This window comes from Bufo bufo, chromosome 2, assembly GCF_905171765.1.
Source record: "Bufo bufo chromosome 2, aBufBuf1.1, whole genome shotgun sequence".
Lineage (NCBI taxonomy): Eukaryota > Metazoa > Chordata > Amphibia > Anura > Bufonidae > Bufo > Bufo bufo.
The window spans coordinates 380,870,545-380,880,205 of NC_053390.1; the positions used below are offsets into that span (position 1 = coordinate 380,870,545).

General features: G+C 42.7%; 1 protein-coding gene and 1 non-coding gene across 3 annotated transcripts in view; both read left to right on the forward strand.

Moving 5' to 3' along the window:
* The window catches only part of CAAP1 (caspase activity and apoptosis inhibitor 1), a 64,842-nt gene extending 55,483 nt beyond the window's left edge, over positions 1-9,359 (forward strand). For both annotated transcript variants that reach the window (XM_040417184.1, XM_040417185.1), the window contains exon 6: positions 8,926-9,359. In XM_040417184.1, the coding sequence (XP_040273118.1) occupies positions 8,926-9,263 (338 nt within the window). In that variant the 3' untranslated portion in view covers positions 9,264-9,359. The remainder of the gene's footprint in view (positions 1-8,925) is intronic.
* TRNAF-GAA lies at positions 5,351-5,423 on the forward strand. Its single transcript has one exon. It is a non-coding gene; the product is annotated as a tRNA-Phe (tRNA).
* Positions 9,360-9,661: the final 302 nt, after the last annotated feature.

Here is a 9,661-nt window from a genome sequence, read left to right on the forward strand (position 1 = left end):
GTCCCAGAAACTGGCGTTGGATGACAAACACCTTGGATTGTCTGGGACCCTTCCATACAATACTATTTGCCAGATCTAAGATCCACCCATTTTGTGTCATTACGTCGGTTCCAATAATGTTGTCAGAACCGGGGTAATACCACATGGGGATCCTAAGGGTCGTGTGACTGGTAATCTGGACAATTACTTCTTCTATTCTGTGGGCCCTCACCCCCCCTTGTTGGTGATCAAATCCGATCACCACACACTGAGGGCTGTTGGGATGTAAATCATGTTTGACATTGGTAATGGAAATTTCCGCACCAGTGTCAAGCATGATTTCGGCGTCCTGATTTTTGATTTTGGCCTTTATGTGGGGTCTCCCTGAAGAATCCAGTATGATGGGACATACTGGCGCCAGATCTTTAGGGATCCCTGATCTTCAATCAATTTCTACCAGACTCCCAGTAGGTACCTGTGAGGTACATACTGCCACTTGTGGGTTCTTGCTATGAACCCTTCGTGTGGATTCCAGGGATTCCACACTCATTACCGAACGCGCTGGGTCATTCACAACAGCCACACGTTTTGGTGTCTGGACCTGTGAATGTCCCAGATATTCCCCCACTGGTTTGGCATAATTAGGTTTCATCTTGAAACCGTTATTATTGCCTGTTCTCTCAGGATTTGTCCGGTTGTTACGTGACCATTGTGGACAATTCCTCTTTATGTGCCCGTATTGTAAACATAGGAAGCATCGAATGCCTCCCATCCTTTCCAATGGCGGGGCTGTGGGGCGAATAGCCGAGTTCCCTTTTGTGTGCTGTACCCGTTCATCTTGAGATGTATCGTGTACAGGCGCACGCTCCGTCACTTTGACGGATTTCTTATTGAGCAGTGTATCCTGTCTGCACTGCTCAATAATCATAGCAGCATCCGTGAGGGATGGCTCCCTAGCTGCACTCAACCGGATTGCAGTGTCAAGGTATGGAAATTTTTCCACAAACATACGTATCATACCCTGTGGAATTCCAATACCGTGATCTTTCGTAACCCTTCTGTACATTGCTTCAAACCGACTACACATAGACAGAGGTTCGTCATGTATAGTGGGTTTGAACTTGGACAGGATATCCGGAGTGACGTCCCAATGGCCCGTTGCCAGTCTCATGAGTATGGAGAGACGTTCCTCCTTGTCATAAAACTGTCCATTCATGGGTTGCGTCCTCCCCGTTACCTCATACCTTTGGTTTAGGTGTGTAGGTAACCATAACTTGAATAACTCCATGCGATATTCGTGAGCCACTGAATACTTGTTACAGTGACCCTCGAAGATATCACATGAAGTAAACGGATCTACACTGGGATCGTATTTTGGGATCTCCTTGCAGATCCGTAACAGGAAGTTTATCCTTTCCATACTGGAATGGTTAGGATAAAAATCTTCCTGTCTTTCCGGACGCGTTGGCGGATTGGAAGTGGTAAATGGCCAACCACTTTCCTCTCTCCAATCGTTGCCCTGTTCCTGGGATCGGTTGCTACTATTCTCCCTGGGTGTGTGGGTGAATTGTAGCGTCCGTTCCACCTGTCCCCTAGTGTCTACTGTATCGGATGTTTGATCCGTGGAAGATCTTGGCGCTGTCGCCGCTATCTCCCCCTGTGCCGTTTCCGAAACACAAACCTGTTTCGTGGGCACCATACTGTTAGCACCAGGCCGTGACAGATTCGAGATGACCTGCTGCAAATCCGCAATGGTTTGCGTTTTTTGCAGCCAGGTCCTCTCGAGTTGAACAATCATGTTATCCATAGATACCGTATTGTTCCTGAACTGGTTTATCTCAGTGTACAGTCTGAGCAGTTCCTTATCCATGTCAGAGTAGAAACTCTCCTTGTCCGAGAGTCTAGACTCTAACACGCAAATTTCCCTGCCCCTCTCGACCGTACACTGGATTTCTCTTGTAGTTGTGTTTGTAATGTGTGTAACTGTTTAATGTTCTCAACACAACAATTGCAGTGGAAGTTTGCAGTGTTGGAAACTTCCTCTGCCTTTGCCGTGCTGTTAAGTGTTTCCAGATGTTCCGGCTTCCAAATGATATCCTCAAAGGTGTGAACCAATTTGGCTAACATTTGGAGCCGTTTTTTGGTTTTTTTTAAACATGCTGCGATTAATGCAGAGTTTGTCATGAGCGTATGCCTGGTCCAATAAAGTGGACCATAGCAGCTCAGTGGATTTGTAGGTGGTGGGAATGATGGGGTTGTATGTGCTATGTTTGCTGAGGTGTTGCAGTGTGGCGAAGTTCATACTTACTTTTTGACGAGAGGCCATCTTCATTGGTGTCGTTTGTTGTGCTGTGTTGCTGCGTGGAGGAGGTCCTTCAATATTCGGAACGCCTTCTCCCCGACCAGCAGACGACTTATGTTCGACTTCAATGACGACGGTTCTCTCTTCAGTGGTGTAGGTGATGACTTCTCTCCAGTGGGCGTGTAAGGGAATCAGAAAAAATTAATACAGAAAATCAGAAAAGATTTTAGATTCTCTGCTGTAGAGATTGCTCTGTGTCTGGTTCTGATTGAACAAACCGCTTTACCTATACGAACTATCAGGCAATGGACGCTCAGAATCCACTGACCGCGTCCCTCCCGCCTGACTAGTTCACAGCGTAAGCGATTCTTTTCGCCAAAACCAAACACAGAAAACAAATTCTTAGCAGTGGGCCTGGCTCGCCAATGTAAAAGGGGGAATATTACTCACCAATATTTATGCAAATATTGATACTTAATATTCATAAATAGGAGGAGCCGTCTATTGATAACTCCGCCTATTTATACCTTTATATAATAATAACAATACCTTCACTATGCCTTACACTGATCGCTACACTAGCTGCATGCGCCTTACTAACTAACTATCGCCAATAACTACACGTTACCGACGGATACAAATATAACAGTATTTATTAACAATACACTACGCAATACATTTACAATACAGCACTAGATATACAGTACTCAACTACACTACACAGTCCCAATTCCACCCACAAACTAACTATACGATACACACATTCAATATTAACAGCCCACCCACCTAGTACTATAAACTATCCCTATGGGGTAGACGAAGGTTGACGGTGGTCTTACTAGAGTGTAAGCCAACCATAAAGCATAAATATACCGCGGGAGGTGATTAGGGTAAATCAGGGAAGGGATTACTAGGGGTGTTGGATTATCAGGGGTAATAAGGGGTAGGGTACCAGGGGTATATAGGTTAGGGTTACCAGGGGTATATAGGGTAGGGTACCAGGGGTATATAGGGTAGGGTTACCAGGGGTATATAGGGTAGGGTTAGGGTTACCAGGGGTATATAGGGTAAGGTTACCAGGGGTATATACCAGGGGTATATAGGGTAGGGTTATAGTGAGTGAGAGTAGTGGGGTATATAGTAGGGGGGTATATAGTGGGGTATATAGGGAGTGAGAGTAGTGGGGTATATAGAGTAGTGGGGTATATAGGGAGTGAGAGTAGTGGGGTATATAGTGGGGTATATAGGGAGTGAGAGTAGTGGGGTATATAGGGAGTGAGAGTAGTGGGGTATATAGTGGGGTATATAGGGAGTGAGAGTAGTGGGGTATATAGTGGGGTATATAGGGAGTGAGAGTAATGGGGTATACAGTGAGGGTGAGCGTAGTGGGGTATATAAGGAGTAATGGGGTATATAGTAATAGGGGGGTATCAGAGGGGTACTTAGGTATAATGCTCGTTGTCCAGGGGTTGCTCGTTCGTCCAGGGATGATCCTCTCCGGCTGGGGCTCTGTACAGAAGTGCCTCAGCGTAGCGCCGCCTGACTATTTAAGTTTGGCGGCGCTCGCTCCCGAGGCAGCACGTCCGGACGTGCACGTGCGCGCCGCCGGCCAGAACACGTGGGCCGGCGCGGTGATATGACGTCACCGCGCCGGCCCGCGCATCCCGAGCGCGCTTCCAGGCGGAGGGTTCCTTTGATCCTCCGCCTGTAGCGCATCTGCATACCATGCGGTGCGATAATTATCGCGCCGGAGGTGTGCAGATAACAGAGGGAGGGACGTTTGTTCCTCTCTCTGTTATGTTAACTATCCCCAACGGTTGGGGATAGTTAAATACCAAAAGGCATCGGATCTCTATTGATCCCATGCCTTTTGAGGTCACCAGAGGCTGGACATAATTGTCCAGCCATCTGGAGACCTTCTCATCCCCTGCAGGGATGCATGAGGGGGGGGGCGGCACGTCTGGTTCCTATACTATATGTGTATGGATGCTTGGGGCACATCCATACACATACATATACATATATACAGTTATATTATAAGTATATGCACAATCATGGATGTTTGGGGCACATCCACAAATATGCATACACCCACACGTGACAATAAGCCCATCCATACATATATATATATATATATATACATAGAGATGTATGCCTGTCAAGGAGGCCTACATACATTTCCATGTATATCCCCTGGTCCCATCTGGACGGGCCCACAGTCAAGGGCCAATATACATGTATATATGTCAGGGCATATATACATATATATTTAAATATAACACTTCCTTCAACACATCCACAAGGCATTTTTGCCCACAGGACTGCCGCATACTGGATGTTTTTCCCTTTTCACACCATTCTTTGTAAACTCTAGAAATGGTTGTGTGTGAAAATCCCAGTAACTGAGCAAAATGTGAAATACTCAGACCGGCCCGTCTGGCACCAACAACCATGCCACGCTCAAAATTGCTTAAATCACCTTTCTTTACCATTCTGACATTCAGTTTGGAGTTCAGTAGATTGTCTTGACCAGGACCACAACCCTACATGCATTGAAGCAACTGCCATGTGATTGGTTGACTAGATAATTGCATTAATGAGAAATAGAACAGGTGTTCCTAATAATTCTTTAGGTGAGTGTAAGTGGGCTTTAGTAGACAGTTTTTTTTAGAAAGGGCATCGTTGATTTTACTGCTTTTTGTTAGATCTTATGTGCAAGTAGCTTGCCTGCTTTGTTGTCCTGTGAATAGTATATGGCTTAAGGGTACTTTCACACTAGTGTTATTCTTTTCCGGTATTGAGTTCCGTCCTAGAGGGGGGGGGGGGGGGGAGACCTGATGGCACAGGGATCCTAATGAGTTTTTATAAAGAAAAACGTTCTTTAAATTAGTTTTTTGTTATTCGAGTACTCAATCAGATTAATCGGTAGAACACTCGATTACGAAAATAGTCCATAGCTGCAGCCCTACATCTCACCAATCCCACATGGACATACCTTCAAGGCTGGCTTCCCCTTTAGAAGATGGCTCCGGAGTAAATTAACATTTATTATTCCAGACTTCGGAGCTGGCCGAAATAGCTCAGTTGGGAGAGCGTTAGACTGAAGATCTAAAGGTCCCTGGTTCGATCCTGGATTTCGGCAGATAGAAATAGACTTTTAGCCGGCTATTTCTGAAAATATTTCATGAATGGATGTAATTATTCAAATTCTTGTGTTCTTACCAAATCCGCATTAGGTATTTGCAATTTCTAGTTCACAAAAGTGCTGATGTTCTTGAAAAAGGTTTAAAGAAAGGCTTTTCACATCAGGCAGTAGTAAGGAAAGGACAAAATGATACAGTGGGACTAAAAAATTCAGAAGATTTCTGAATTTCAGAAAAATCTTGTATAGGGAGAGGAATTACCAGTAGAAAGAGGGAGGTGCTCATGCCGCTCTACAGAGCACTAGTGAGACATAATTTGGAGTATTGTGCTCAGTACTGGAGACCATATCTCCAGAAGGATATTGATACTTTGGAGAGAGTTCAGAGAAGAGCTACTAAACTGGTACATGGATTGCAGGATAAAACTTACCAGGAAAGATTAAAGGACCTTAACATGTATAGCTTGGAAGAAAGACGAGACAGAGGGGATATGATAGAAACTTTTAAATACATAAAGGGAATCAACAAGGTAAAAGAGGAGAGAATATTTAAAAGAAGAAAAACTGCTACAAGAGGACATAGTTTTAAATTAGAGGGGCAAAGGTTTAAAAGTAATATCAGGAAGTATTACTTTACTGAGAGAGTAGGGATGCATGGAATAGCCTTCCTGCAGAAGTGGCAGCTGCAAATACAGTGGAGGAGTTTAAGCATGCATGGATAGGCATAAGGCCATCCTTCATATAAGATAGGGCCAGGGGCTATCCATAGTATTTAGTATATTGGGCAGACTGGATGGGCCAAATGGTTCTTATCTGCCGACACATTCTATGTTTCTATGTAAGAATGGCCCAGAATGTCTGGAAACTTCTTACCAATCAGAAAATGTCATAATTTCTGAATAAATAGCTGGCATTTTATGCAAAAATTTGCAGATTGGTGATGGGGATGATGTTTTACTATACATAATTAAAAGTAGAGCATTTAGTACATAGGAGGACGGAGGCAAACAAGCGCAGCTTATTATTTGCAATGTTACTGTGACGCGACTTCTATGCTGATTTTGCCAGGATTATGAAAGTTATCCTGATTTATGAGCTAATGATTATATGTTACTGAAGTTTAATATTATAATGTATACTTTGATATATTAAAGAGCCAACAAAGGGCGGAATAATTTCTGTGAATAATCAGGATGCTCATCACCTGCATGTAGACCATGTCTTCCATAAGCATCTTACAGAGCTGAGGGGAGATGACAAAAATGTCTATTTGATGTATTAAACCACATTTCATTAAGACTATTCATGTTTAGAAAGTTTATACTGTCGTACACGTCAACTGTCTCCACTTCTTCTTTTGGACAAGTATGTTTTTATGCTCCACAGAAAAGAATGAAATCATATTCTCTATATAATATAATATCCCATTTCATCTTCCCTGCTCCTTGATATAGGATGCAGCAGTGTTTTACATTTTAAGTAGGATGTTTGCTGTCAGTGAGTAAAAAAAATGGTTTAAAGGGGTATTCTGGTTGGTAAGTTATTCCCTATCCATAGGATAGGGGATAGCTATTAGATCAGTGGGGGAGTCCTACCTCTGGGACCCCCCACTGATCATAAGAACGAGTACCCTGTATTATTGTACCCTGTATATTGCAAACAGACACTCCCTTCATCTCTTTGGGAGTTCCAGAAATAGACAAGCTCTGTACTCTGCGGTCTCTGTGAGATGAATGGAGATGGCAGGGCACGTGCTCTACCGGCTGCTCCATTTATGGGCTTCCGAGGGTACTTGTTCTCGTGATCAGTGGGGCCCAAACACTAGGATCAACAACCAATCTAATAGTTATCCCCAGTACTGTGGATAGGAGTTAACTTATTCCCTAAACATAATTGTTGACATGGGGACAACATTGAATAAAAGAACATTTGCTTTTGTATTATTGGCTTGATTTAGATTACTGATTGCGCAAAAATCAGATGATGCTGTAGATTGTTTTTAGGGAGGGTTATTTTTAGTTTGTTTTGCACCTCCCCATGGGACAACCCTCTTCACACCTCAGTTCAGGTCCTAAGAGTTCTAGTTTATATGGTGAAGGATAAAAGAGGGATATCTGTTACCAGTAAGCCAGTTTCCTCAAACCCATGACAGCACCCTGACATTCTTTTCCTCCCTCTTTCTTTATTATTCACGTTCTTTTTTGCGTTGTTCACATAAGCAAAAAACAAAATTTAAACAAATGTTCTTTAGATATCTAAATGGACATCATTATCCATGGTGAGAGGACTCAAGTACTGCAGTGTAGAGAGGTGATCTCCCGCTTTTCTCCGGGTTTTCCTGTCCAGTTGTGGGAGGTCTCCCCAGGGTGCCGTTATGGGTTTGTGAAAAATGGATTACCGGTAAGATAATCCCTCTTTCCAGTTTCTCTGCCTCAATGGTTGTTTTTCACCTTGGTCTACAGCCTCCTGTGTTGCACTTTATTTGCTTCCCATGTTCCTCTCTGTTACACGATGGCAGTGAGCCTCTTTTATTTTGCTGGCGATTTACTAGATAACACCCACACCTAACAACCATGCTGACAAATGAGATGTTGCTGCTCATAGTTAAAGGGCCTTGACACAGGCCGAGAATTGAAAAGATAATCGCTAACGAGCGTTCATAGTAATTGGATCGTTAGTGCAGCACAAAAATCCTTGTTTCCCGACAGCAAATCATGCTATGTAAACTCGATCTGCTGGCGAGAAACAACAATTCAGTATGGGGGGGGGGGGGGGGGGGGGGGAGAGCGGTGGTATTATCGATCGCTCGTCCCCATACTCTGGGGGACATCACTGCGTCTCTTTTACATACTTGTATATCAATTAGGTCAGCATCCCGTATCACTGGTCCTAGGTCCTTATTGTTTATCAATGAGGTCCAAGTACTGGTTGTGAAGGCAACACATACAATAAGATATGGGAATATTAAAGTTTACTTTGTATAGGTTATTTATAAATTCTGAAGAAAAAAAAAACACTATAAAGAGGCTGTCTCATGAAGACAACTTCCATCCATATGCCCTTTTAGGGCTTATGGGCGTCATAGAGGAGGTCATTCTATGAGCTTGTACCGGAGGGAGGCAAAAAAATGTCTTCTAGCCACCATCAGGCCCATATCCATCAAGGGTACTTTTTATTTTATTTTTTTATGAAATAGTTCCGCACCTGCACTATTCCAAATAGAGGCATCCAATAAAATTTTTTGTCTTGGTGGCACCTGTTAAACACTTAAACGCTTATGTTTAACATCAGATGGACATTTACCTTGACTGACTGTTGTTTAAAACACTTATAAAAATGTATAAAATTCCAGTTTTGCACACTGCTTTCCTTCAGTCATATTTTCTATCCCTTGGTTGAAATTGATGGACATAGTTTTTTTTTTTCCAGCCATACTGGAACTGTAATTTACTTTTTTCTGAGTTCACCATTCTTTTTTTTGTGATGTTATCTTTTTATTCAGGTAAGGGAGAAGATTATGATGCTCTCAGCATTAATGCTGATACATATGACAGCGACATAGAAGGGGCAAGCTGTGAAGATCGCATCCATGAGACACCCATTGCAACTGGTAATAAGGCCACAGGACAACCTGATGACCTTGTGATGGATATTGAGAAAAGTGTGAATGAGATTTTGGGTCTGGCTGAGCCAGTGGAAGAAGTTGCTCCTACCGTCCCCGTTGCTGTGCTCCCTGAGGACATTCAGCCTTCAGCTCAGCAGCTTGAACTGTTGGAGTTAGAAATGAGAGCTCGTGCAATTAAAGCTTTGATGAAGGCTGGCGATGTGAAGAAGACTTGACCATTTCATTTTTTTTATTAATCATTGGAAAAAAAACATATTTAATAGATTTTTCTTAGCAGAGTATTGTCTACATTAAAACCTGAATGTTCACAATGGTCTTTTTATTTCACGAACTTTTAAACATTTGCATATCTAAAGCCACACTTCACTACATAGATTAAACTGGATTTTTTGAAGCTCATTTTTCTCTTAATTTTTTTTTTCATACCTTAAAGCGGTTCTACAGGACTTAAAGTGTAACTTCCATTTTTTTTTTTTTTAATGTGTAGGGCAATTGATAATGAACATTTTTTTCAATGAACTTTATTTATTGTGGTATTGGCAAATAGCTCACCCCTCTGACAAATCTGGAATGGGTGCTCTAGTCTCAGTTGATTCACTCAATCAAACAAGAA